Source organism: Nanorana parkeri, unplaced genomic scaffold (assembly GCF_000935625.1).
Source record: "Nanorana parkeri isolate BGI_ZX_2015 unplaced genomic scaffold, ASM93562v1 scaffold11, whole genome shotgun sequence".
In the NCBI taxonomy this organism is placed as follows: domain Eukaryota; kingdom Metazoa; phylum Chordata; class Amphibia; order Anura; family Dicroglossidae; genus Nanorana; species Nanorana parkeri.
The window spans coordinates 2,329,006-2,356,505 of NW_017306279.1; the positions used below are offsets into that span (position 1 = coordinate 2,329,006).

Consider the following 27,500-nt stretch of genomic DNA (forward strand, 5'->3'; position numbering starts at 1 on the left):
ATAAACAAGTCACATAACAAAAAAATTATTAGTTATGAGGCACTGAGGCATTTAACAGATGGGCACACTTGGTAGAATTTTAAAAATTAGAACATAGTAAAGCTGTAAAACAATTTTTTAGGTCAGATGTGGAGTACATATTAACTGGTCTTTCTCTGCCAATAAGGCAAGTCGAATTATATTATATCTGTTCCTACATTTAATTAGAGCATTTAAAATATTTAAATATAATTAAAAATACTCATGGCAGAAAATGCTATGATGTAGGAAACATTATATGATTTATTTTTTGTTGCTCTTTTTCAATTGGTAATTTTTAAAAACTGATCCCCATTAAAAATCTGCCCTCTATTTTTGATTAGGGGTTGAGATGGGGAGCAGGTATAACACTCAAGTTCGAAAATGTTATTATTCTAAAACTGGTTTATTTGGCTTGTTTTTGTGTAAGCCTGTAACGCAAATATGAAATAAAATAAAAAAATGCATTAACAGATTAGAAAATGCAAAATTGAATTCTAGGAAGCTACAATTCTGCGGAGCACAATCTCTATATTGGAATAACTAGCTAAGACAATACCCCAGCGACTCCAAAATGTGCCTGATGGAAAATAGTGGCCCATGTTTTTGCTCTATACTAATATGAAACTGCCTGTTTGCACCATTTATGGAACAATATGGACAAGTAAGAACCAGAAACAAATATATGGCATACTCATTTAATTGTTTTAAAAAAAGCAAAGAGCAGTTATGTAAAAAAAACCAAAGCAACTGGCCAGATGTTCAAGTGGCTGCTTTTTCAATAACTCTGCCTGGTTTGATTTTTAAGGAAACACTCTGGTCAAAAAGTAAAAAATAGAAATTAAATTATATCGTAGTATTTTAGCTTTTTCACAGGATTTCCGGTAGTGTGTAAGCCGAACCTCCCCCCCCCCCCCCCCCTTTCCCCTATATTTTTTCTCACATGCCCTCCATTCCCATATAATTTGGTACCAGTGTGGTGCTCTGAGAATTCCTGCTGAAGATGCAGGAGAGCAATTCACAAACACACCCACTGCATGCTTTTTGCTGCCTCGCTTGCAGATAAAAAAAATTACAGCGTAACGAAATTGAGCCTCGTGTCTTATTACTTGTTCCAGATTATTGTCTTACTAAGTTGTAAAGTAAGGATGAAGATGACAAGATGAGCTTGCATCTGAAAACAATCTGGTAATTACATACTTTATATTAGCATCCTGAATTCTTAATGTGTTGAGGCTATTGTATACAAATACAAAATGTGTGGGTGTGCAGGTTGTGTCCCAGGAAAACAATCAATTTTGTCTTTAATGTTTCACTTTTAATAGTTTCCTATTACATGTCTAATTGGTGTCAAGTGTCAGGCACTGTCTGCTGTGCCGAATATTTGCCTTTCAGTTTTGTGACTGATTCTGCATACCTTCTAAATGTTTACAAGATTTTTAACTCTAAATTCTTAGTAACAGAAAATCTAACTAAACATAAATCTTTGGTCAGATTGGTAATGGGAACAATTTGCTCTTTCACATATTACTTTTAAAACAGAGGACATCAATAAAAATGCAATAACCAAATACATAACCCAAATGCTACAAACAGGTCTTTCAGCTAAATTGGGTACCATCTTTGGCATGCGTTGTCCTTCATTTGTTTGGCCAACAACGACATAACCAGTCACTTATAATCCAAGACTATTAAACCTGCCACTTCCATTAGTTCACTTTGGTCTTTGCATAGTCTAGCCCTCTAAAAGCTCTCCCCAATCTAATATGGCTTGTAAATTTAAATGGGTTTATCAACATGAAAGATGCCAGATGGTACATTTACATAAGAGAAAAAGAAAAGAGCGCACAAACAGTTAGAGGACCTTAACTGCTCTGAGAAGAAGAGACCTTCCCTTCTGATAAGAGCTTGGGTCTTGTTGTGACACTGCGTGTGGTAGAATGTCAGTGTGTGAATCCTTTGGTCAAGATTTAAGTAGCAGTCCCACAATAATGAAACATAATTTGAATGAAGCCAACAAAATCAAATGTAGAAAATTATACTGAAGCTTATGCAGTTTTTAGGATTTAGATGGCTTGCTTTAGCATACATATTAAATGGTCCCCTTTTAAAAATATAGAAACATAAGGAGGTAACATTTAGAAATGTTTAAAAAAAAAAAGCCCAATGTAAGTGCAGAGAATTTAGCATGTACAGTACATACAAGTCTTCAAACCAAGGCATGACTCCAGTAATCTTGCAATACAAAAATGGAACATGGAATAAAGAAATTAATAATGCAATCTTCTTTCTTCAATGTATATTATTCACCTTTTAGAAGCTAGAATCAAAAGGTGAGATAGTTCCCTTGGAAACCAAACAGGTTTCATATCTTTACTAGAAAATTAAGCAAGAAGTCTCATTAGTTCATAGGGTCAACAGTTCCACTTTTGCTCCAGTTTTCAGTAATCTTTCGCCACAGAACAGAGCAATTAACAGTGCAGATCAAGCGGTTTCACTCACCTTAAAGTCTCTGTTGGAGGCTTCAGGTGACGTTTTTTGAGCAGCATTAGACAGGGAGTTAGCCACCTGTGGCTGGGACTCCAGAATCCTCTTCAACTTAACATCCACAGAGTTGGCGTTTTGTCCGGCTATGTATGCAAATTGTGAGAGGAAAAGAAAGTGAGGGGGGATATTCAGACTTGGCGATTATTCAGCAATATGTCATCTTATGACCTACAAGCTACAGACAAAAAAAAAATAACCTGAAAAGTAACACGAGAGTCTTAAATTGAGATGTATATTGAAGTAGACATGTGCAAGCTCATACAGGCCTCTCTATATATTTCTTTCTCTAAGAGAGCTTCACACATTAGCCTGTTCTTGGCTTAGTGTCAATACCTGAATGGTACTTTGTACGTTCCGCACCAGGCGAGACTGAACTTTTTCACCCCTGTGTTAATTAAAACATTGCCTCTCGTGTACATACACGTACATACGCATTCTGGTATGCAAGAACATAAGTTCAGCTGCTCTCTGGAGCATGTGCTCCTCAGTGCATGAGTGCGTTAGACATATTTAATCTGTGAAATATCAGATTTCGTTCTTGGAAGTGTCAGTAAACTCATTAATTGCTCAAGGGGCCTGAATGGTGCGATCTCTACCTGGGTGATGGAGTGCATAATAAATGTCGGCCTGTCACACCTCTGCAAAGTTGAGGCGCCTGTTTGGCCTATGCAGGGCTGTAAACAAACATACTTCCTGAATGACACAAGATGTTAATCCACCAGTTAGATAAACAACATTACTTTCAGGCTACTTGGTTTCCTTAAAGCGAACTTGTGTTCGAAAATGTAAGCAGTTTGTCTTCTCTGAAGGTACATGTTAATGTTGCCTTTGCAAAACATGCACAGTTGATATCATGAAAGGGAAAACTATCTTTAAAAGTATGGGAGTGGAAGATGAAAGATTTCCTTAACACTGTCCCTAGTGGTGGATCTGTCATACAATTTTAAAGCCCAACTGTAGTTTTATTTATAACCAATAAAGTCAGGGTGACTGAAACGTTGAGGTTCTAAATGTCGTCCTTCCCTGGCAGCACACTGAAGATCTGAACTGCTGCTGCACTGTATGAGAACATTGCTGACTGAAGCTCAGTAGAGGTCACTGTGCAGGGGCCGTGTTGGACCGCTGGAGATAGACCACTGCACTCATATAGAGCAGCACTAGACATTTAAAACCTTAACTTTTTAGGCAATATGTCCTATCAGTGCTCATATGAGTTCTTCATTGTTTGCATGTTGTTCAACATTGCCTTCTTATTTCAGCAATTTTGCAAGGACAAGGACCAAAAGCATTGGCCCTGACGCTCACCTGCCCTGAACATATGATGAGAGCTTATAGTTTCAGAAATAAATTTATATTTAGAAGAGCAAGCATTGTTCCAAAATGATTCGTCTCCCCTTAAATCTGTTCTTGAAAGGGATTTTCTCATCATTTATTTCTGCATGCAATAATTTAAAGTGTATTTTTTTACTTTTGCAGCCACATTCGGATAACATCCAATTAAATTAGTTACAGGTTGTCATTAACATAGCAAAAACACCCCAAAAGTGCAAAAAAGAAAATGCTGCATACCATTTTACTTGCGGTTTCTAAAATTAATTTTCATCTGGAATACAGGAGGGCATGGGAGGATAATATTTGTGATCATTAACCCTGTGTATACTGTACTGACTGATTTCATTATCAGTATTTAACTACATTTTAATGCTGTATGCCCTAGAGGGGTAAAGAATTGTGCGTTTAGAGGAAGCTCAGAGTGTCCCTCATATTTCTATGGTGGCAGCCAGAGCCTCTGTCACTACTGAAATGGTTGAGAAAATCTTGCAGTCTGCACAAAGGCCCAATCCACGGAGACATCAAAAAAGCTAAGAAATATTTTTAGGTATGCTGTGTGATGGGAACACATAAACATATAGAAGGGTTTTCTTAAATTTTATTGCAAAAGTGCAAAAGTGTAAATACACTTTAAAGTGGAAATGCCAGTGAAGCATAGTTACATAGTTACATAGTATTTGAGGTTGAATAAAGACATTAGTCCATCAAGTCCAACCTATTAGGATCTCACAGCTTAACACATTTGAAGTACATATATGTTAAATGTTTACAGACAAAATTATTTGGAATTCTGTTTAGCCACTCTTGTGATTTAAACATTTCTTCCACACAAGCCGAACCAGTTAAGGTGGAGTCACAAAAGATTGGCTAAACAGAATTTAAAATCCTTTAGCAGGTGAGATTGAACTGTGTTTTATCAAGTTACCTATAGTTCTGATTTTAGTGCAACATGGTCAAATGGAAATGATTCATAATCACCAAGATAGGTGGGTTTACATTAGGATTCTGATTTCCTCACACATACTAAAAACATGCGTCGGTTAATGATCTTATACCGAAATGGACTGTAGTGTGAGTGAACGTTTGAGGGGTTATACACTTCATATGGCATATGCGGTAGGGTCTAATGGTCAATGCTCTATAAAAACTGTGTCTGAATATTTCAGAATTACACTCTTTACTCAAAAGTTTGTGGAAACGTGATCACCACATCTACATAAGCTTGTTGGACCACTTCTTCCAAAGCAATGACACTCCAAAGCTATAACATCCTCCAGTCTTCAGGATAGACTTTCCACAAGCTGTTAGAGCATGCCTGTGAGAATTTGCACCCATTAAACCAAAAGAGCATTTGTGAGGTCAGTATTGATGTTGTATGTTGTGTAGGTGTGATGGACAGATGGCCACAAGTCTTGGTCATAACGCCTATATAATAATTTAAAATGCATGCATTGTTTAACCAATCTACATCAAAATTAGCAAGTTCAAGCAACCCTGCAGTGATTTAACTTTTTGTAAGTGTTCATTCAGGCAGAAGCAATTACAGGTACCCTTTAAAGAAGTAGTCTGATCTAATTAAAAAAGAATGTTAGTGTTGTAAAATGCATTATTGATACTGACTAACAAACATTTAACCAACTTTCCATACCACTACTCAACACCCATAAAAATTTGCACTGCCTTTGCTTCCATACGATGCTATCTGAACAGCTTACATATTGAAAAGCACTAAAAAAACTTGTATTGCATCATTGGAATAGTATTTCTTCCTAGCTGGGATTCAGCAGTTAGCTGTGATATGCTGAGGAGGAGTGGCTACACAGAGGAAACAATTCTTACAAAAAGTTACTATTTCTAGAAATAATATGGCTTTGGCAATGGTCAATTTTGAGGCAAACTGGTAGAAAAAAAAAAAAGACTACTTCTTTAAGCATTCACATTCCAAGCTTCACAAAGCAAGGTGAAAACAGAATTCCCCTGGTTTCAGTAAGGACTTAAAGTCAACAACTATCCTTATTAGATTTTAATAAAGTTCTCCCTGGCAGCTGCAACTGAACAACTCTAGGCCGGCTGAAGAGGTAGAGGGTTCAAGAAGTGACAAGGTCACTAATCCAGTCAAGGATAAACCTCATTCGAAAAAGTTTAACTCTGTTTCCTAAAAAACACTTCAAAAGGCTTGTGTATTTCATCCATCAACAGAGATCAAATTTTCATAAGAACTACAACAAACTGCTTTCTATTCTTGTTCTATTCTTGTCATTAAGGATGACTACAATTATTCCTGTGCTCAAACCTGTCAATCCAAATGACCACCTTAATACCACTAACGGCCACATTTAAGCAGCAAGACGCCCGCCAGTTAGGAAGGTCACTGTTTCCCTCTAAATCCACAGTGCACTGATCAGAAATGTAGGCTCAAATGTGCACTTTCAAGCTGGGATAAAGAGCTGCAGACAAATATATAAAACATTATACAAAGGAAACTGTACTTAGGAAGTATGAAAACTGCCATTGTTGATCTCCCCTTCTTATACTAGTTCCCTGGCTGTGATTCTGGTCCAGTGGCTTCAGTACTTTCCAAGTCATGGACCTGGAACATAGAGGCAGATTAGGAGTTCTGACATTATTGGTCTGAATACTTGTTCTGGGTCAGTGTCTCAGAAATTTGGAAGCTAGAGACAGCCAGGCAACTAACATTTTTGGAAAAATGTCAGCAATGGCAGCCTCAATGTTTTCCTCAAATTCAATATCCTCACTGGATACAAATCAACCATGTACGTAACTATTTGACCATGTACATACTTTAACTTCTTTGGAAACCACCTGATGAGTTATGTCCTTACAACGTTGCAAACATCTTTTCAACATGTTACATGACTCAAGAGGCATCAATATGACAGTTCTGATGGACCTGCATTTATCAGAACTACAGAAATATAATGCTAGAAGTGATAGAACTACTAAAGACTAGCCCAAGCCCTGTCTGTGAACAGAAGCTCACTACATTTAGGGTACATCTCTTATCTGTACTCAAGTGGTGTTCACCGGCCATTTGGCTCTTTTGCAGGGTAAATGTACATCTTATGAGGACCAAACCTCTTTCAGGTATGCAAAAAAGCCTGAAAAGGGGGGCTTTTTAGAAACCATTTTGCTCTCACAATAACCTTGTGTAAGAAAATAATTTATTATTCACAAAAGATTAAAAACAAAAGTATATTGTCATAAATAAGAGACTTGTTACAAAAATATCCATGATACAGATGATGACACAGTATATTACAATGGTCTAATTATCCATAATTGATTAAGCAGATGGTGTTTTTCTTTGGATACCCCAACACGTTTCGCCTAAATGAGGCTTCTTCAGGAGGATATTAATCCTAAAGAAAAAGCTTATTGTAGACCAGTCAACGAAAGGCCACCCACATGGACAAAAAATCTTCGATCTACGACACCAGAATGGGAAGGTCGTGTCGGGAAGCAAGTCGCAACTGGAGTAGGACAAAAGGAGGAAGTAACGCGTGTTTTATGTTGCCAAAGATACAGCTTCAATATTGTCCAGATATACCACTCCAAAGTTGCAGACTGCAACTGTCTGCAACTTTGGAGTGGTATATCTGGACAAACAATAAATTATTTTCTTACACAAGGTTATTGTGAGCAAAATTGTTTCTAAAAATCCCCCCTTTTCAGGCTTTTTGCATACCTGAAAGTGGTTTAGTCCTCATAAGATATACATATATTACTGGGGTGTGAAACCTTGCTCACCCTCATTTCCTTCTAGCAGGCGCCCACTAATGTTCTAATTGTATCTTTTCCAGGGTAAAGTTGAAAGCGTCTGACAAGGACTTGAGGGTGACAATCCAATCAATCAAGCAGCAAAAATCTTTGAGTTATAACAATCCTCACATATTAAAGATATTACTAAACTGTGCTCAGATAACATTCTACAGACCCCCCAAGACGCAGTCTTTTAATCATAATTTTTTTTCTAGTAAACATAAAATATAAATGTGTGCTTAAATACTAATCTATAGTTAAAAGCCATAAACCAGGGCAGAAGAAAAAAAAACTCAAAACATAAAAGAAACTGATTGTTATAATGCATAAGCATTGAAATAAAACCACAATATATTCCATTAAAAACAACTTCTGTGTTTACAGTGGGAGAAGCAAAGTTAGAGTGTTTAAAAGCAAAGGACTGCCAACACTGCGCCATTCGCTGAGGATACGCTCCAGAGGCAGAAAGTCTCCACTTCTGAAGACCTGTGATAAGAAACCTCAACAAAACAACAGACAAACAGCAATCATGCAGCTGTAACAAACCAGAACACGCCAACATTAACTCACAATTTAAAGTGATTTTACCATTAAAAATATTCTAATCCTACCGGCCATTTAACATCCTACAGCTTTGTCATAGTTGCTTCTATGTTATTTGTATATGATAGTTTTTATCTGGAAGTTAATAGTATCATGATTCTGCCGTTCTCTTCCAGAAAAATATATGAAACCCTGACTTTAATGGAAAATCTAAGACCTGGTTTAATTTATACCAGAAAATACTGATCTGCAATGAGCAGTGATTTCACCATTCTGTTCCATTAGATGGAAAGGACACCTGGAAAGGATATGCAATGCATATAGATACATAATACATTGGGTGAGTGGATTCTCTCTCTACAGAAAGGGACTTAATAATTGTGGCAGCCCTTGTGGCCATTACAGACCTAATGTAAAAGAACAATAATTATAATGGCAATATTATTAGGTCATTGAAAGTCACTGCTAATTCTTCAAAAACTGTCCATATATATATATAATCTGGATAAAACCATGCCTATATTATCAAGACTAGGGCCCCCCCAAAATGTTTGCCATTTTCCCAGATGCCGGCCGCGTACAGCAGAGGACGCCGCGGGCTCGCAGGGACAAGGTAAATGACACTTTTCTGTGCATTCCCGAGTCTGGCTCGGGGGTTACCGCTCCTGGTACTGAAAGTTAACCCCGAGCCAGACTTGGGAATACCGCCAGGGAGGTTAAAGGACCAATAGACAGACTTGGAATGTGGCAGAGTTGAGCTTGATTTGTACAGGAATTGTTCAAAATTGTATGCCTGCCTTATGGCTGGATTACCTTCTTGTTTTGACACATAGTTTTCACTGAGGATAAGCTCTGCGTATTTGTTCTCTTTACCATTTCTTCAGTTTCCATTGCCCAGGTTTACTTTAACAGGTCACCCAGCAAAAAAATTGTATTTCAGTTACAGGTAGAGTCTGGTAGGCTGAGTGGTCCCTGGGCATCTTGAGATAACCTTCCAAAGCCATTAGCTTTGTTACCAGCCGCCTTAATGTTTTGGGTGTCCCCATGCCTTCTATTCTTTATAATAAAAAATATTTTGGGTGGACTAAGCTGTTAATGCGCTTGAATCATACCGTACAGAATATTAAATATCTAAAAATGCATTCACACTAAAAGACAGGAGAGATTTCCCAGACACCGCAAAGAGATCATTAAGAAGACCCGAAGAGCATGCAAAGCATTAAAACTTGTTAGTATATGCAATATATCAATGTGAATTACCAGAAAAATCAGTGTCTAAGTTAGTAGGTTCACTACCGCCACCACATACAAAGGTGCATTCTGGAGTGTCCTCGTTAGTAAGTGCTTTATTAGAATCATCTTCTTCTGCAGAAATAGGCAGGGTTAAACAAGAATAGTACACACATTAAAAAAAATAACACATTAAAACAGGTATATAACACAATTAAAATTCTGTAGTCATATTTTGTCAAGATCTAAAATGACGGATTGTTAAAAAACATACAATTTCATAATATTAGCAAAACGGTACATTATACAAAGTGCAATCTCTTGTGGCATTAGTAAGCATGCATCATAGAAAACGGAGATTCTTGCGCTGTCCTGTAAAGGAAAATATTAGAAAGTTACTTTTAAACAATATAGTTTCATCTGCAAGGTGTTTCTCTCTGGAAAAATAATATAAATAAGCAGGCTTAGGAACTCTCCAGCATTAACCTGCAGGCTATTATTTACTGGGTCATTGGGATGGCAAGTGTTAAATCCAGCCTGTCTACCTATAGGCTGACTGCAGTGGTGACATCACTGTGAAGAAGGTGGGAGCCAGGAGGAGGAGCAGGTTGTGATGGCCATGGGGAAGACAGTTATATCTGGAGGGAAAAGGGGCCTATTGCCTGCAGCCACGAATCCTGAAGGCACGTTGGCGTGCTGACTGGGCTACAACTGAAATGATTTATCCTCTTTCTTATTGCTCACGTGTTGCCATTTCTTGCTTTTCGATTTGCACCATTGCCTATTTATTGCCCATGCAATGCCAAAATTGCCCTTCGTCCGTCATTACTTTTCTTTTTTTTTTTTTAACGCATGTATAGTGTGTAGTACAATTTCTCATTCTATTGCCATTTTTTTTTTTACAATGGCCTATTTGCTGCCCATGTACTGCCACGATTGCTTATGTGTTAAGTATACACTAAAGCACGATTAGTGGCATGGTGCATGTTACCAGAGTTTCTGGTATACTACAAGGATCTGAATACTATACTTTGAATGTAGTGCTTCACTCTTTACACCAATTATTAAATCAGGTCACAAGTCACTGTCATGACAGCTTACAGTGCAGAACATGTCAATCGGGGCAACATACCACCTCCATGTTTGTTTTCTTCACTAATTACGTCTCTATCCAGCATAGGCAAGCGGAGAAGACATGTCCTGGACAATCACTTTAAGTTGCAATTACGTAACAGGAAAACTGACACAGCTGCACATACCAGAGGATATAAATAAAAATAATTATCCATTAATGCTCCCAACTTTAATTCTAAGTATGTTTTTCAGCTATGAGGTGGGAATCTATTTGGTTGTGAGCACCTTGAGGGTAAAGGGACTGATAAGAATGGTTCTATGTACTATGGAAAGAGCCTTGTAATTTGTCTTTGCTATATAAATACTGTAAATGAAAGAATAAATCCACTTTAAATGTAAATTGAGTTCCCTTCAACCCAATTAACAAAACTATTAACATGTTAGTTTAACACAGCCGTCTACTGTGACATCACCCAGACGGACACATACTTGGCAAGATGCCACATTCCTCTTGAAGGTGAACTTATTAGAGGTGGCAGCCTGTCCTTGCAACATTCCTAAAATATCATTTATTTCAACCAATCGCAAGGCCCTTTCAATGTGCACAAACACATTTACAGCAACATCTAACCGTACAGCTGACTTACCCAAGTGCAGTAACCCAGTGAAACAAACAAACAAGACATGATGACATGCTACATCAGACAACCCAAGATTGCCCAATACACTTAAACATTTTTGAGACACTGTTAGCTGTTCATATGTTATTGTATATAATATGCAGGGTATGCACACACACACACATATTTATTATTAGTTTATGATACACATTTTGAATGCTTACGGTTACCTCTGTTTGATAGGTTGGGAGAAATGTACTCATGCATCTTTATATATATATATACATATACACACACACTTTTTTGGTTTGAGTGGAAAGGCTTAGAACCACTGTTGGATTTTTACTACGATGCAGGTCTCTTTCAGAGACATTTACCCTCAGTTACTATACTGCCATGGTCACAAAGGTTTCACCCCCCAAAAAAGTGAGGGAAAAATCTACAACAGAGACCAAGACAACCCTAAAAAAAATGACAGCATGAAAAAAAACTGAATTTTACCCTTCCCTGCTACACTAAAACTGTTGTCACTGGGACTGTAAGTAAAAGTTACATATCTCTCATTAAGGCCTGGTTCACACCTGGGCGTTTTACAGCGCGTTCCTACGCTCTGAAAACGCTCAACATGTGAAAACCAATGATTGCCTATGGGCATGGTTCCCTTCTTGCCCTACGCCCAAAGAAGTACAGGAGCTTCTTTGGGGCGTATTTGCCGTGCGTATCCATTGCAGTAATCCATTGTGTATCCATTGCAGGTAAAAACGCGCGGCACGAAACGTGCATATTTGATACCCCTAGGTGTGAACCCAGCCTAAAGGAGAACTATGGGGTTAAGGCTTTTCCCCATAGTTCTCCTTAGGGTAACGGGAGGACACAAACTAGCGTCCTCCCGTCACCCTAGGATCAGTATACCGCGAGCTGTAGCTCGCGGTAAACTGAGACGCCACAGTATACCGCTGCTGCTCGCGGTATACTAAGACGCCGCAGCTGAAGCCTATATAGCAGTAAAAATCTGAAGGGATTATAATCCTCCCCACCTAATTCAACACTTAAAAAAAAGAAAAAAAACTTTGCCTGGACTTTAAGCATCAAACATCCTACTCAAATGATTCATCAATGGCCAACTTCAACTGGTCAGGTCCTTGCCAGTTTTAGTAAAGGTTGATCCAAAAATCAAGGCGGTATGAAAGATGATGGAGAGGGTTGAAAGAAAAGTATTAAAAAAAAAAAACTACAAAAAAAAGTAAGTGAGAGTCAAAATAAAATAGTAGACAGAACATATATTATAAAAGCACATGGTTATCCACATACAAGTGAACATGTAGGCATATAGCAAGAGTTCACAATGGCTCAATGTTTTAAGCTTTTTTTAACTAAAGATCACACAGGCAGATGAAAATGTACCTAATAAGCACGCCAGTCCTTTAACTCACCTCCAGACATCTTTGCCCTTTCTTTCAACTTTTCGGCAGACACCTCGTTGTAGCTGGGAAGTTCTGACATCTTCACTCCAGATCGAGCTTCTGCTATGAGTTGACGTGCTCGCTCTCTTAGCTGCCGGCGCCGCTCTTCATCTTGCTGCTGGGAAATATTGAACAGTTTTGGCAGCTTAGTAATTGATAGAAATGAAATTTTCATTTCCAATCTGATGAGTGCGATAGTGAGTGTGCGCAGTATATGCAGCAAAGTGTCACGGGAGAGGAATGTCTCAGTCACAAGAAGGTCTTGCTGCGCTTAATTCAACATAAACATGAATGTCATTAAATCTCCCCCAAGATGCCCCTACAGAAAGTTTTACATGTTTATCTAGTGTATTTTTCTATTTGTTAAGCTTTTTTTTTCTGATCTGCCCTAAAAACATAAGTGTTGGAGATGACATTCTACAATAAGCTCTAATGGACTGCTACAGACAATGCAATACTTCAGACAATACAGGACAAGTAATGGAATCATTTGAGAGGTTTTTCTACAGTCCATATGGGGAAAGTACCAATACTTCTGAATACAGTTTAGGTGGGTGTAAGAAAAGAAATATTGAAGCTGTCATTGCTGACATGTTTTTAAAGATGCAGGTTCCAGGGCTGTCATCCTGGTCTTAGATTTACTACCTAGTGAAGTACCAAATAAAAAAAAGTTTTCGTCAACAGTGGGGAATTTAAATAAACTTGTTTTTAATATAAAAGTATATTGTAAATAAATTCTGCATGTGTGTCAGTACTGCGATTGATCCCTTTAATGATAAAAAGAGAAAAGTATAAACTGAAAATGTTACATAAAATCACATAAAATACATAGAGTTTAATCCTGAAGGTGCAGTCACTGGGGGATCACAGCTAGACTGCTATTCTCAAAACATGATAACATTTAGGTAATGGCCAAAGGACAACTAATGCCAACTTCAAAGCGGACCTTTATTCTACCAATGCATCCCTCTATGTCTGATGATTAATAAAAAAATTGTCAGGTGTAAAATGCTGTGATTCTGAAATACTTACACTTGCAGAGCATTCACTTCCAGTTTTGAAAGTGCAACTGACTTCAGTTTGCCAATGCAATGCACACTGAGATTGCCTTGTCATCAGCAGAGCATTGCTGGGAAATCTCATCTGTAATCTCATGAGATCTCAGGGAAAGACATTTTATTCCCCTGAGATGATGTGCACGGTAATGACAAGTGGGTGACGCCCCCAAATATAACGGAGAGAGTAAGTCACCAGCCTAGTCACTTGTTTAGTCACATGTCCTAGTCACTTGTTTAGTCACATGTGCCAGAAATCCAGGAAGTAATAGGAGAGCTAGTAATGTGCCCTTAGTAAACATGGCCACTGTCAGAAGACTGGGGAAGAAATAAGGTATGCAAAGAATAAAAAGCCAGCAATTATCTAGAAGGATGTGTTTGTAGATTTGTCATTACTAAACATTTCTAAAGGTGTGTTTGTTGTTATTTTAAAGATATGGGTAAAAGTCCACTTTAAGGGATCTAACATAGTAAGTCACCAGCACACTAAAATCTTCATCATCAAAATGCCTTTATTAATGTTGGTTGATCGTGAAATCACAGGAAAATTTGTTTGGGGGACAATGTGATGAAGTGACCCTGCATGGACCCGTATCATATGATTTCATGATCAACCAACGTCAATAAAGGCATTTTGATTATGAAGATTTTGGTGCGCTGGTGACTTACTCTCTCAGTTATATTTGGGGGCGTCACCCACTTGTCATTACAGCACCCACTGAGAAATAACAGGGGACATACCGGTTAGGTGGGCATTGGGATAGCTGCATTGATCCTTAAAGGAATCTGTCACAAAGGAGAAATCTCTGAAGGAAACTGCCTCCTAGGCCACATACCATGTCTAGGGCAGTGAAGAGGAATGAATTCAGCCCTAAAATCATGGCAGGACTAACTCAGAACTACTTCACAGCCCAAGAGCCAGAATGGCAGCCTTTACTTGAAGCTACTCACACAGACATTTTTTTCGTAAAGCTGAACTTGAGGCATACTGCTGAATATACAGTTGAAATAAACATATGTGAACATTTTTACATCTTAAAGGACTGTATTGATGGCCAGTCATGAGATTTATACAGCCACACTAGACAGCAAAGCCAGGATGGTGACCTGACTTTTTCTGCTGCAATTGAGCAACAGGACTAGCTCACATCCCTAACCCCAGCCTGTGATTAGACAATGAAGGATACATGGCGCACTGATGAGCTCATCCCTTTATTCATTCTGATATTTACTTCGGTTGGCTGGTTACTTGTCATCACATGTACAATGCAACACACCTGATTAATCCCTTGTTCTGCCCCTCTCTCCCAATCAAAGTCCTGTTGCATGGGGATATTACAAGATGCTGATACGAAGTCAAATTCATGTACTTAAACTGGTCCCATTAAAAAAAATGCATAATCTCTTTAATAATACGCAGAAACAAACAATGCTCCAAGTGTTTTAGGTCGGCTCTGCACCACCCAGGCCACACTGCTTTAACAGCTGCACTGGCTGCTGCTTTACTTCCCAGCAGTACATAAAACTAGCCACCATCTGAATGGGCAATAGTATAACAGCACGCAACATCGCTGTACAGAACACGCGTTACCAGCCGCCTGGCTGCTCAGACCCACTGCCTCCTGAGACTGAAGACACCAGGCAGTCTTCAGGTGTCTCAGCTATACTGGAACACAACTTGCAGCAATTTCCCTCAGCCCTGCAAGCTCAAGACCCGGATGTGGATCGTTGACCTGAAGTGATGAAATAAGTATTTTATGTGACATATACCACTCTGCAATCAGCCGCACAAAGCCGGAATCCATTAAATCAAAGTTTATTTTTGAAAATTCCATAGAAAGTTCAAAGTTTTGGGGAAAATACAACATATGATTAAGCCCAATTGGTGAAATGCGTGAGAGGCGCTGGAGTGGGAAAGAACCTATGGTCGTGTACATGCTGTATTTACCAAAACTTGGGACTTTGTATGGAATTTACAACAATAAACTTGGATTTTATGGATTCCGGTTTTGTGCGGCTGATTGCAGAGATATCGTTTAAGGAGTGGGAGCACACTGCAGCCTGCAACTGGTTTGTATACTGATTTGCAGTCAGAGGTGGAATGGAGCGGTGAGTCTTGGCTTTTCTAGATATACCATTGGATGTTAACTCATCAATACCCATGGCAATAACTGTTTATTTAAAGTAAATGTGTATTTGCCTTGATTGGCATGACGTGTCACCAGCATGCTTGTACAGGCATCTAGAGGTGCCCACGCATCTCTTTAGTTTTCAGAGCATTTAGAGACCACCAAAAACCAGGGCACATTAATATGCAAACACCCACTTCCTACTAGGAAGTTGGCACTTGGTCACATACTTCTCATAATGTATTACTGGTCCATCAATGTGATGAGCAGCTTACCTGGTCAACCATGAAGCAGTGGAAGGCAAATTGTCAACTTTACTGCAGCATTCCGCATGTGGATATTTGAGCAATCTGGGTTTTATGGTTCTAAGGAGTCTTGTAGGCACCTGAGTACCTGCAGTAGCATCTTGGTGCCACTTTAGACAGCCCAAAGTTAGTGTTGTCAGGAAAGTGTACCTGTGGCACTGAACAATCATAATTACCTTATTTCTAACAAGCAGTACACAAGCTTTATAAAGATTTCACTGACCTCTGTAGCTGCACACAATGTGGAGCAATCCAATCTCAAAGTTCACACTAGAAGCACTGACGTTGTTGCAGTCTCAATAACTCCCCCTTCTAGCAGTGAACAAGTGGTCTCTGCCCTCTGAGACCACTTGCTCAATGCTGGGAGGGTGAGCAGGGTGTGCTGAGCTGCCGAGAGAGCAAGTCCAAATAAATGTATATCACACACGGACAATTTAATCCAAACCTGGAATTACTGTGTATGATCACTTTTCTGGAACTGTGAGCACCAGAAAGACAAGTTTGCACATTCACAACAAGGATGGAGGTGGGCCGGTCTCAGCAGCGGGAGGTTCTCTTATGTCTGCTGTAACTTGAACTTCAGTGCTTCTGTTGTAAAATTTACAATAGCTTGCTGTGTCTGCAGCGAAAAAGGTCAATAAAGGACTTTTTTAAGCTTGCTTACTCTGGTTAAGCAGTAAATATAAAGTGAAAAAACACTTGAAAGTCCAAAGCCTGGCCACAGGTTCACTTTAAACTTGGAAAGTTTAAAGAACTCAAGGAAAATATTTTAATAACCTTTGCAGTGGGCCCACCCCCGCACTGCAAGGGTTATCTGCTTGTTTTCGTCTAGGGACTAAAATAAAAAAGTTGTACTCACCCAACCTCGGGGCAGGCTGGCTGTCATTGCATTCCCTCCCAGCCTCTCTCTTCCTATTCTGCAGCAATGGTATATCCCTCGGCATACTGACGTCCAATACGCAGTGTATTGCATGTAATGAATCAAGGAATTTTAGACTGCTGTAGAAGAGGAGGAGTGAGGCTGGAAGGACTGGTCTAAGGACAAACTGGCTCGGAGTATTGAGTGAGTATAACTTTTTTTTATTTTATTCTCTAGACAAAAACGAGCAGTGGACCCCTGCAGAGTTCTGCTTTAAACTGCAACTGCCATTTTTAATATGGATGCTAATGATGCCAAATCTCTAAAACCAGTGGCTTGCCCCTACTGTGTTTCAGTGAGCTGCAATCAGTCATCCCCACTCACCCCCGCTAAACTCATCAGGGTGTTAAAGTCAGAGAGCTCCTACTTCTGCATATTACCATCATTCCCAAAACAAGAAAAATCAAAGAACTAATAATTAAATATACAACATTAAGAAATTCCACACAAGGTCTACTTTATTGTGCTGAGCCGCTCCTCCAGACAGAGAACAGATACCTATCTTAAGCTGCCATCCCCCAGCAATTTCCAGGCAGAGAAAGCGGAAAACATTCGGCTCCTGCTGCAGTGCCTGCCATTTAAGCTAAAAACCATTAATAAACAAGCAGTAGATACTAATTAGGAACATTTCTGACATTTCCATGCAAATTGTTTGTTTGTAGCCATTTACTGGCCATTCTTCTCACTACAATAGAAAAAAATGCAAATGAATGAATCAAAATGCAACCCTAATGGGACTTTCTGTTTATAAGCATTAGCCCAGAGGTGTGCAGTAATTCAATCCTCAAGCAGCAAGATTTAGCCTCATTAACAGCCAGCATGGGAAGGTTACAACTCATAAAACCCTACAGTAAACAAAGTGTATGGGCACAACACAATATCTTGAGCCTGACTGACAGGATTCAGGTTCCCTATCAGATTGCCTCCATTTACCTCTCTGCTAACAGTTTCGCACGGGCCCCTGTGAGCTCTCTAATATTTGCATATTTCGTTTTCACATACCTTTATTTTTCCCTGAAGACAAAGAATTAAAGAGAATGTGTTATTTGTTTCAGGATACATTATGAATAAAAGTTACAGAGCTTTCCTATTTGATTTCATTTCAAGGGTATGGATCCATATGCATCACTGTGCAATATACCATATCTAGTAAACAAGACTAAGGTTATGTATAGACGATTCAGAGGCGATTCAAAATGCCCCTGTCTGCCTGGTCATTGAAGAGACACTAAGTTTAAAGCATATTTAAACCCCCCATAAAATGTTTTATTATATTGCATCTACCAGTCCCCAGATGTGGTGGCTGCATAAGTTTTCTTTTTCAACTTTTTCTTAACTTCAACCTGCTGATTCAGCCAAACCCCATCATGGCCTAGGGTGACAACACTCACTCACTGTACAGTAGCCATAGAGGAGCAGCGTTGTCACCCCTGGATGGGACTACAGAAATAATCTCCTTTGCTCTTCTCTATAACAGAGGTGTACGGTTCTGTAGTCCTCAGAGACAGCTGAGAAAATGGATAAGAGTGTAACATAGGCAGAGACCAAAGAAGTTATCAGCTCAGAAGATTTTTGCCAAGATCAACAGGTATTTTTACACTTATCAAACAGATGTAGCAAAATACATTCAATCAATGTTAAATGGACTAAAATGGACCGAAAAAGAAAAGCTCATTGTTAGGGTTTACATTCTCTTGTAAGTAACTTATTTTATTTAATGTCTGTGGCAGATTAGACTATTTTAAAATAAGACTGTGCAAAAGAGAAAAAAGCAACTTGACTAATGCCAGCAGGATACTGGAAAGCTGAATTATTAGATGGGTTTAGTGGTGGCTGCATCTCTCAGCGGATGCAGTCAACACAATGTCTCCCCATCCCTAAATCTGAGGAAAGTAACTGTTAGATCAGTTAAAGGAGTTATAATCTAGATCACCTGAGGTGCCCAGATCCTATTTAATATATTACCGAACCGGCAATATATTAATGGAAAATCATCCTGTGGTGGTCCAGTGAAGGATCAGTATGATCTGCATCTCTTGCTGATGCCAACCATACTGATCGTTCTCTCGTGGAACCGCTGCTCACAGGCAGGAGTGATTAGTATGGTCTGCATTAGCCAGAGATGCAGATCACACTGATCCTCCACTGGACTACCAGGATAATCCCCACTGGACCCCAGAGATGCAGCCCCCTCCCTGCAAAACAGGCAATTTAAAAAAATGATTATTCATTTTTATTGTTAATAGCTGTGTGTGTGATGTCTGTGTGTTTTTAATGTGTGTGTGTGTGATGTGTGTTATTTAATGAAGATATGTGTGTGTTTTTGATAAGTGTGTGATGTGTGTTTATTGAGTGTGTGATGTGTTTTTGTGTGTGTGTTTGTGTTAATGCGTGTGATTTGTGTTTTTAATGTGTGAGTTTTATTAATGCGTGTGTGATGTTTTTTTGTTATGCGTGTGTGAAGTGTGTGTTTTAATATGTATGTTTTTTTTTAATGAGTGTGTGATGGTGTGTTTTAATGCGTGTGATATGTTTTTAAATGTGTGTTTTTTAATGAATGCGAGATATGCTTGTTTATGTTTAATGCGTGTGTGATATGTTTTTTTGTGTGTTTTTTTAATGAGCGTGTGATATATATGTGATGTTCAAAACCAAAACACAATATCAAACTTCTTTTCAGTGTTGGCACTTTAAGATTAATAAATTGATTTTGCATTGCAGTTTGGGCACTCGGGTTCAAAAACGTTAGCCATCACTGGTCTAGTTTGGTAAACTTTGCTGTTTAATATAAGCTGGAGTTATTAGGACCTTCATAGTAGACCTGCACTGTTCATGTGGACTGGATGAGTTGTAGCCAAAAGGAAAAAACAGAGAGTAACCTTTAGTATTCACACTGCACTAGGATCCATGAGAATAATGATGCCTAATCTCAAATGTCCATCCATTTGGTCTTTGTCGATGTCACAACAATAAACATATTTCCAATATTAAACCTAGTAAAAAAAGTAAGCTTTTGAAAGGGCAGAGCTGGCAAAATTTTATAACAATTTACAATATAATTTTTACAATTACTTGCTTTTCAAATAGCAAGGAGTCCTTAGGGACAAAAGCACTAGAATATGGTGAATGGTGACTATTATAATAATTTAAAATATCTTCTAGAGTTGGACCGCCAACAATTGGAAAACTGTGAAGAAAGATGTAACGTATATATGCGATATGCAAGGAACTTTTCTTAGGTGCTCCCTTTTGGTTTGTTAAATATACATGTTCGATGAGTGAAAAATAGAGTTTAGAGAGATGGCAAATACTATACATATTAATAGAACAACTATGTTTAATACCTCATAATGTACACTTTCCATATTTTATCGTTCACTAGTAAACAAATGGGCAGATGTTTCCTAAAACATTAAGATTTGTGTATTGTCAGGGCTGTTTATCTTAAAGTGAATCTAAAGTGATTTGAAAAAAAAAGTTTACCTACTGACATGGGATAACATGCACATGCAGTAGTCTGCATGTAAATTCACCTTAGCGACAGTGTGATTTTTTTTTTCTCCTCATGCTATACTTCTACCATTAATTGAACAGGAAGAAGGAAAACAGTGTTATAATAACAAAATGTAATGGATGTAAAAATAAATAAATAAATTACAGTTGACAAAATACAGATTTTTTTTAATGGTTGTCAGTTTAGTGTAATGTGATATGTGGTTGTCAGTGTGGGACATGCCTTCAAGCTTGGAAATAGGCATGCTGATATTTGTAGTTGTACAGAGATACAAAAGATACCTAAGAGCAGTATACTTACTTTCGTTGATGTGTTTTAGTATGGGCATCCTATCACCCATAACTCATTGCTATTTACATTCAGAGGTCTACTTTTTATAATTACATTTAGCAGCCACCAGGCTGTCAAGATTGCATAGGATTAACCAAAAAAATCCATTTAAGGACAAACTCTTCAAGTTTAAGTAATTCGTTTTTCTTGTTTCCACCCCAGAAAAAAAAATGTATTGGAATGCAATTTTTATATTTCACAGTTCACCGAGGGCTCAGCAAGCTTTCTTTCCCCTGCTTCAATGGTGCTCCTTTTAATTTTATCCCCCCTTAGTCCTAGTAATTAAAAGTGATCAGCAGTAGCTTCCCAAAAAAATTTAAACACAAGTAACCCCCCCCCCGCCCCCCCTCATAGAATTGTGCTTTTCAGGGGGGGAAAAAAAAAGAGCAGAAAGAGGATTCAGAGTTTCATTTCACAGAGACAAGAATATGATGGATTTTCAATCCCCAACTTTATCCAATTGTTCCTTGAACATCTTAAGATCTTAAGAAAGCTATAAAAATGGGTGACAGTGGGGGGTGCTTTTGTACTTCCCCGCTAATGCTGGTGACTGACATCTATGGTATGGATTTTGAAAGTGAAACCCTAATATAACATGTAACATGTGTTTGTATACAAAGCACGTTGCTAAATCCTGGGTTAGGGATACTTAACAGGCGAAAAATACAATTAAAAGGACTTTTTTTTTGTTTATTTATTTTTTTACTATTTGCATTTTGTCAGCACAAGTGGATAATCACGACACAATATATCCACATTCATATTGCTGGCAAGGTTTATTAACAGGTGCCAAATTAGATTTCAGAAGACAAAAAGCAACTACATGTATTTAAAATGGAAATCCAGTGGGTTTAGTACTGGGTCATCTTAGACAGAAAACTGCAAAATATATTTTTATAATTTAGAAGCAGCCCTGTACTAGCTGAAAAAAATCAAAAATCACTAAAATGTATAGCTTGAAGCACAAACATAAGAAATTCTGCTTTAGACTGATCTCTGTACTAAAAGTTAGGGGATCCTCTTCCCATGATCACCTTGTAAACAGTGGGGGAGCACCCTCATCTTACTGTGAGTAAACTCAGTCTAGCTATACACATGTAGCACACACAATGCTAGTCAATGCTTGTGAGCCATGTAGGGGCCAACTCTTTGGATAATGATAGTTTTGATTCTATAAATACACACACATTTCTCATCATGTTGGAAAATCTCTGCCACTTCTGAAGGACACCATCAAATTTGTAGCAGTTCCCATCTGTACATTGATTTAATTGAGAACTGGCCAAAAGACAAATACAGTATGTGGGCTGCCACTATTGTAAATGCTGGCTGTCTTGCTGATCCTTCTTTTAGCTGCTGAGCAGGAATAGGTATACATATCAGGAGTTTTGACTTTACTTGCTGCATACTGGCTTCAGGTCAGTTAACTAGAACCAAAGATATATAGTATGCCAGCCAGGCAATTGGCATTTTCACGAAGATGTCTGAATAGCGGCTGATGTATTTTCTTAAAGTGTGGCCAGTCAATGACCATTCAAATATTTAGCCAATTAAGGACGTTGGCCATATGAGGCAAGCCCTGCAAAGCGTCATTTAAGCTCCAAGGGAAAACCACCACTGCGGCTATTCCGCTGCTATAATCTGTGATAATGAGCTGTCAATTTGACAGCCGGATCCAGTCTATGTAGTAGCTCCTTTGTAAATTATGCCAGTCAACTGAAGGTAAAAGTAGATGGATAAATACTTAGTAAAACATAATTGTTACAACATATTTACGCTAGTCTTTTAATGTGCAGATGAAATGGCTTTCCGTTGATTTGGATATACCATTAATAAAAACAAACCTTCAAGTTAAAAAAAAAAAATTGTTCTTTTATTTAAACTTATTACCTATTAGTTATCCCTACTGAGCTCCAATTATTATTATTATATTACTATATTAGTATATATTATAGTATCCCTTTTTTATGTTTAATATTTTTTGTACTACTTAAAGTATGCATATACTACCTTTATTTCATTTTTAAATAACTTTGTAATGATTTATACTAGGAACTTAATTTTTGTTTCATGAACAAATACACAGGTAAAACACTTTTTAGGCAGCTTTTTTAAAGGGGGGGAAAATGGAGTAAAGCGTGTACTTTTTACCTATTGCAACACGTGTTTTAAAGTGATAAAACTAAGAAAAGTATTTAAAGTTTATCAATGTTGTCTTGAATATGAATTGCTTTGTTATGATAAACAATGGTAATGCTACTGCCAAATCAAAAGGCCCACAGCTGAAATATAAGAATTCCTTCAGTCAATAATGGGTATACCAGGGCAGAAGCTGAAGTAGTAAATCATTCTTACCAAGCTGTAAATGAGCTTTAAAACAAGCCCTAAATGACCTCTATAGCTGTAAGCACTGTGGAGTGATTCATGCTCCAAGTTCATAGCAGAAGCACTGAAGCTGTTCAAGGTGTTCTCTCAGCAGCACAGTTCACCTTGCTTCCTCCTTTTAGAGAACCAACTCTGTGTTCACAATAGAGAATAGAAAGCTAGAGGGCTGAAGAGCATCTGCTGTGAACGTTGCAGTCGAATTGCTTCACAATGCGGGTGCATTCACATCAAAATGTGGGTGTTGGACATGACTCAACGCAAGTGCGTTCACTTGCACTGGCATAGTACATTAACATGTGTTGTGTTGCATTTTTTTGTTTAATTTTTAGAGCTTGCTCTATTTTGTTCAGTGCAGGTGAGTGGACATCAACTCAATGCACTAGTGTGAACTGTTCCCATTCATTTTCAAATGCCTTTGCATTGGCATCCATTGAAAAACGGATGCCAATGCATCTAATGTGAATGGGGCCTAAGGGCAGGTTCACACCATTTTCCATACCAGATCTGGTCCGGAAAATAGTATGAACCTGCCGCAGTTTCAGTGCATCCCAGACCAGACAAAATGAGACATGCAGTATTTTTCTGGTCTTGAAAGGACTGCGCTGGTGTGAGCAGAGGCCAGACATAGCATAGGGATACATTAGGATGTATTTTGAGTCTGGAAACAATCTGGTCTGGAGATGATCTGGAGGTAGTATGAATGGGCCATAAATGTCTGTAGCTTGGCCAATGGTTCATGTTGAGCCTTAATAAAGTATCAAACTCTATGTTAAATGGCCACTGTTCCAGGTTTACATATAGTCCTACTGTACATCTGTTGTATATTTGTTTCATTCAAAGTAAAGTGTAGCTTTTGTAGAAAATGTGCAGCTTTATAATTTTTAGACATATATAGCTGGTTGAAGGGACACCTATCATGAGAGAAGTAGAGTGGTTGCCATTGCTGGTCCTTCAAAAAATACAACTTGTCTGGCCGTGTCTGATTTCAGTACCTCTGAGCCAAAGGCCCAAGAACAAGCAAGCAGCAAATAGAAGTCAGATTTCCTTCATGTCTCATATCTAAACAGGTAAGCCATATCAGGTGTCACACAGGTAAAGCCACTTTAATCCACCCTTCAGGTTCCAGCCACAACTAGTGGCACACATACTCAAAGGCCTGGGCTCCCCTACTTTCACAAAAGTTATAGAAATCGTTGAGGGATTCTTCAAATTCTTACTCAGCTGTGGCGTTTTCCTCCCCATCCCTCACCTTAAGTGCCAGCTGTCAACTAAAAGTAGATTTCCTTTTTCTTGCCAGGGTCACTTTAAAACAAACTGCAATGGAACTTGAGGTAAAACCTTGCTGATGGGAAAATATTCCCTTACTTTCTTCCTACCTGAGTTTGACTTGCTACCAGCCTCCTACAATCCAATGTCCAGCAGAGCTCAGACAGAGAGGTGTAAGCAGTGCAAACTGTCAATCAGTTGCGTGGCTGTGCTCATTTGCCAAAAAGGTGCACTGTGATAGGAGGAGAGAGCAGAGTGAAAAAAAGAGGATTTTACACTGCAGCAGACTTAGGCCAGGTCTTCAGGCCTAGCAGACAGGTCTGTGCTATGTGGCAGAGCTGTATAAAGCTCCAAAATGGACATACGGAAATACAAATCCTTTGACAGGGGGAAAAAAAAGCTCAGTTAAATGTGTTTTATCTGTGTATTTAGTAATTTGCCTGAAGGTCAGCATTATGGGTACTTTAACATATTTACAAATGTTTTAGAAGCTCTTGTCCAGATAGTATTTTAGTTTTTTCTCCTTTCCTTACATTTTCCGTTAAGAAATAAAGTTGTCTATCTCCAGACAGCAAATCAAAATGGATAACGACTACATGGCTAATGACTATGTCAGCCCGCACTAAAGGAAAGCACATAAATCACAGATCTTCAAAATATTGCTTTATAGCCCTCCCGTAACAAATACACATTTTCAATCACAAAGGGGACCATTACTGACTTTTATGTGTACCAAAGCTGTCCTATAACAATCATAATTCATTGATACTGACTGACAGTGGGAGTATCGGAGAAATGATACGGAATATAATTCTTCCTAAGGCTGATTATACCTCTGGTTGAAAATCATCTGCGGTATGTTCCAATTACATAGTGGATGGGAACAGGAAAAATTGACTTTTACCCCCCCTCCTCTTTTCATCACTAGACAGGAAGCAAGGCTCTGTTATTAGCCATTCACAGAGAAAGAGATTTCGATGCCTGTCCAGAGGCGAGGATTACCAAAATTTACCTATTCAACGGCTTCTGAGCGAGGATAGAAAAAAAAAAAATCAAGGAAAATAAAACTACAAGCCCCCTTTCAAAGACAGGGCAGGAGAAGTTTTCCCTGGTGAGATAGGGTGGCTGTTGACTGAGAAAATAGGATTTGCACAGAAACACGGTCACTGTTTAGTAGGCCCTTTCATATTGCTTCGCATACAAACTTTTGCCTCTTCCGTGAAAGCTGATAATGTAAGCAGACAGGCCTGCAGAAGGTCACACCTGCTCACTTCACCAGGGAAGCCCAAAACTTGCGCAAGACAAAAGACGTAAAAGAAAAGAGGAGGGGAGGAAAGAAAAATCTGCCTTTCTAGTAAAATAAAAAGGGAAATAAAATCGTGCACAAATATGTCCCATCTGCTCAGATTAAATCACTGATTACTCCTGGGGTTATGTGTATGTTTCCAACCAAAAAAGGTTTGTCATGTCATTATGTAGCAAGTTAGCAGGTGGATACTTTGCATAACTAGCAGGTGACCCCCAAATAAATCTCCCTGCATGTTGTGGATGTCTTTACCCTTTGTCTTGAGCTGTTCCCATTTTAGGAAGTCTGCAGTTTGTCAAATGATTACAATAATAACAATGTAACAAAAACAGTACTTAAAGGAAAACCATGGTATGTGTTCTGTGAGTATTCACTCCATGCTGTTACTGCAGGGCATGCGTTAAAACAGTTTAGGCTGGCATTTTCACACTTGCTGTGCCTTATTATTATTTTCACAATGGTATTTTATATAAATACTTGCAGATGCTCCCTCTAGTGGCTGTCTGCATGATAAACAATGCAACCAGCATTTCTGCTTAACGTCTGTTGTCGAAAGCGAATTAGAGAATAGGGCACCAGACATTTTCGGAAGTTAAAATTTTATACATATATAGTATTGCAATTAGGGTTTTATACTATGCTAAACCATGCCTGTAAAAGAACACACAGTGTTAGGGACTTATCTGTCCCACTAATCTTTGTTCTTTGCCATTACTAAACAAACTTCTACATGGCACACACTGGGTGTGTCGGATGTCTAGCCCCCAATCCCATAGTTTCCACATCATCAACTGAATATATGGACCATGTCTTTATTGAGCTGTGGCCACATGATTCACTGTTTGGCTATTTGTGTTAACAAGCAGGTGGCCTTTGTATATGCACACTTTTAAGTATGCACACTTGCATTCCTTTGGACAGCAGTACAATAATGAATTAACAGATTAAACTTGATGATCTCAAACTTGCCTGCTCAGAGATTATTGCTTATATGCAATAAAAGTTGGGCTTTTGAATGCATGCCTCCAGTGATCCTCACTAACAGAAAGTACCATGGAATCTAGCAAAAACTTCTGCAATGTGCAGCTAATCCTTCTGAGTGGCTAACATTCAAGCTTTAAGAGTCCTGGGCGGGGTTGTGTCCAGAATATATCCACCAATGACTGCATATATAGTTAAATCTCATATAAAGTTTTGAATATATTATAGATAAATCAGCACCTTATTATAGTCTTCAAAATTGTATTATGGAGGAACTCACTGTCTGTACAGAATATTTGTGAAACTATATTCAGTGGGACTGTGGCATGGCTAAAACCCAATCAAGCTGCGAGCCCATGGGTTGAAGAGTGGGGGAACATCATGCAAATGCATGAAAAGCCTCGTTGCCCTTTTGTGGCTAGAGAGAGGTTATCTCCTCTATGGCTTCTCACAGAGAGGCTGACAAATGCCGGCAAGTCATGCTCACGTACCCAGTAAGTGCCAGTGTGAGCCTAAAAGTAGCTGGTCACATTGTCACTCAGTCAAGTAGAAGGAGACAGATTTATCATGACAGGCTAATTATTCAAAAAAGTAACAGTTTAGTTCCTATTAATTTGCTACAATTTTGCTATTTGTCTTGCACAGTCCTATAGACGGAAGTACATTTCAGAAAAAGCCGGAGTTCTTAGAGGTTTGGAAATGG

At 38.6% G+C, this 27,500-nt stretch overlaps 1 protein-coding gene across 1 annotated transcript in view; it reads right to left on the reverse strand.

Moving 5' to 3' along the window:
* The window catches only part of EHBP1 (EH domain binding protein 1), a 362,056-nt gene that overhangs the window by 99,240 nt on the left and 235,316 nt on the right, over positions 1 to 27,500 (reverse strand). The window contains 3 exon segments of the mRNA XM_018555921.1: positions 2,521 to 2,648; positions 9,481 to 9,585; positions 12,578 to 12,725. Coding sequence (XP_018411423.1) covers positions 2,521 to 2,648; positions 9,481 to 9,585; positions 12,578 to 12,725 — 381 coding nt within the window.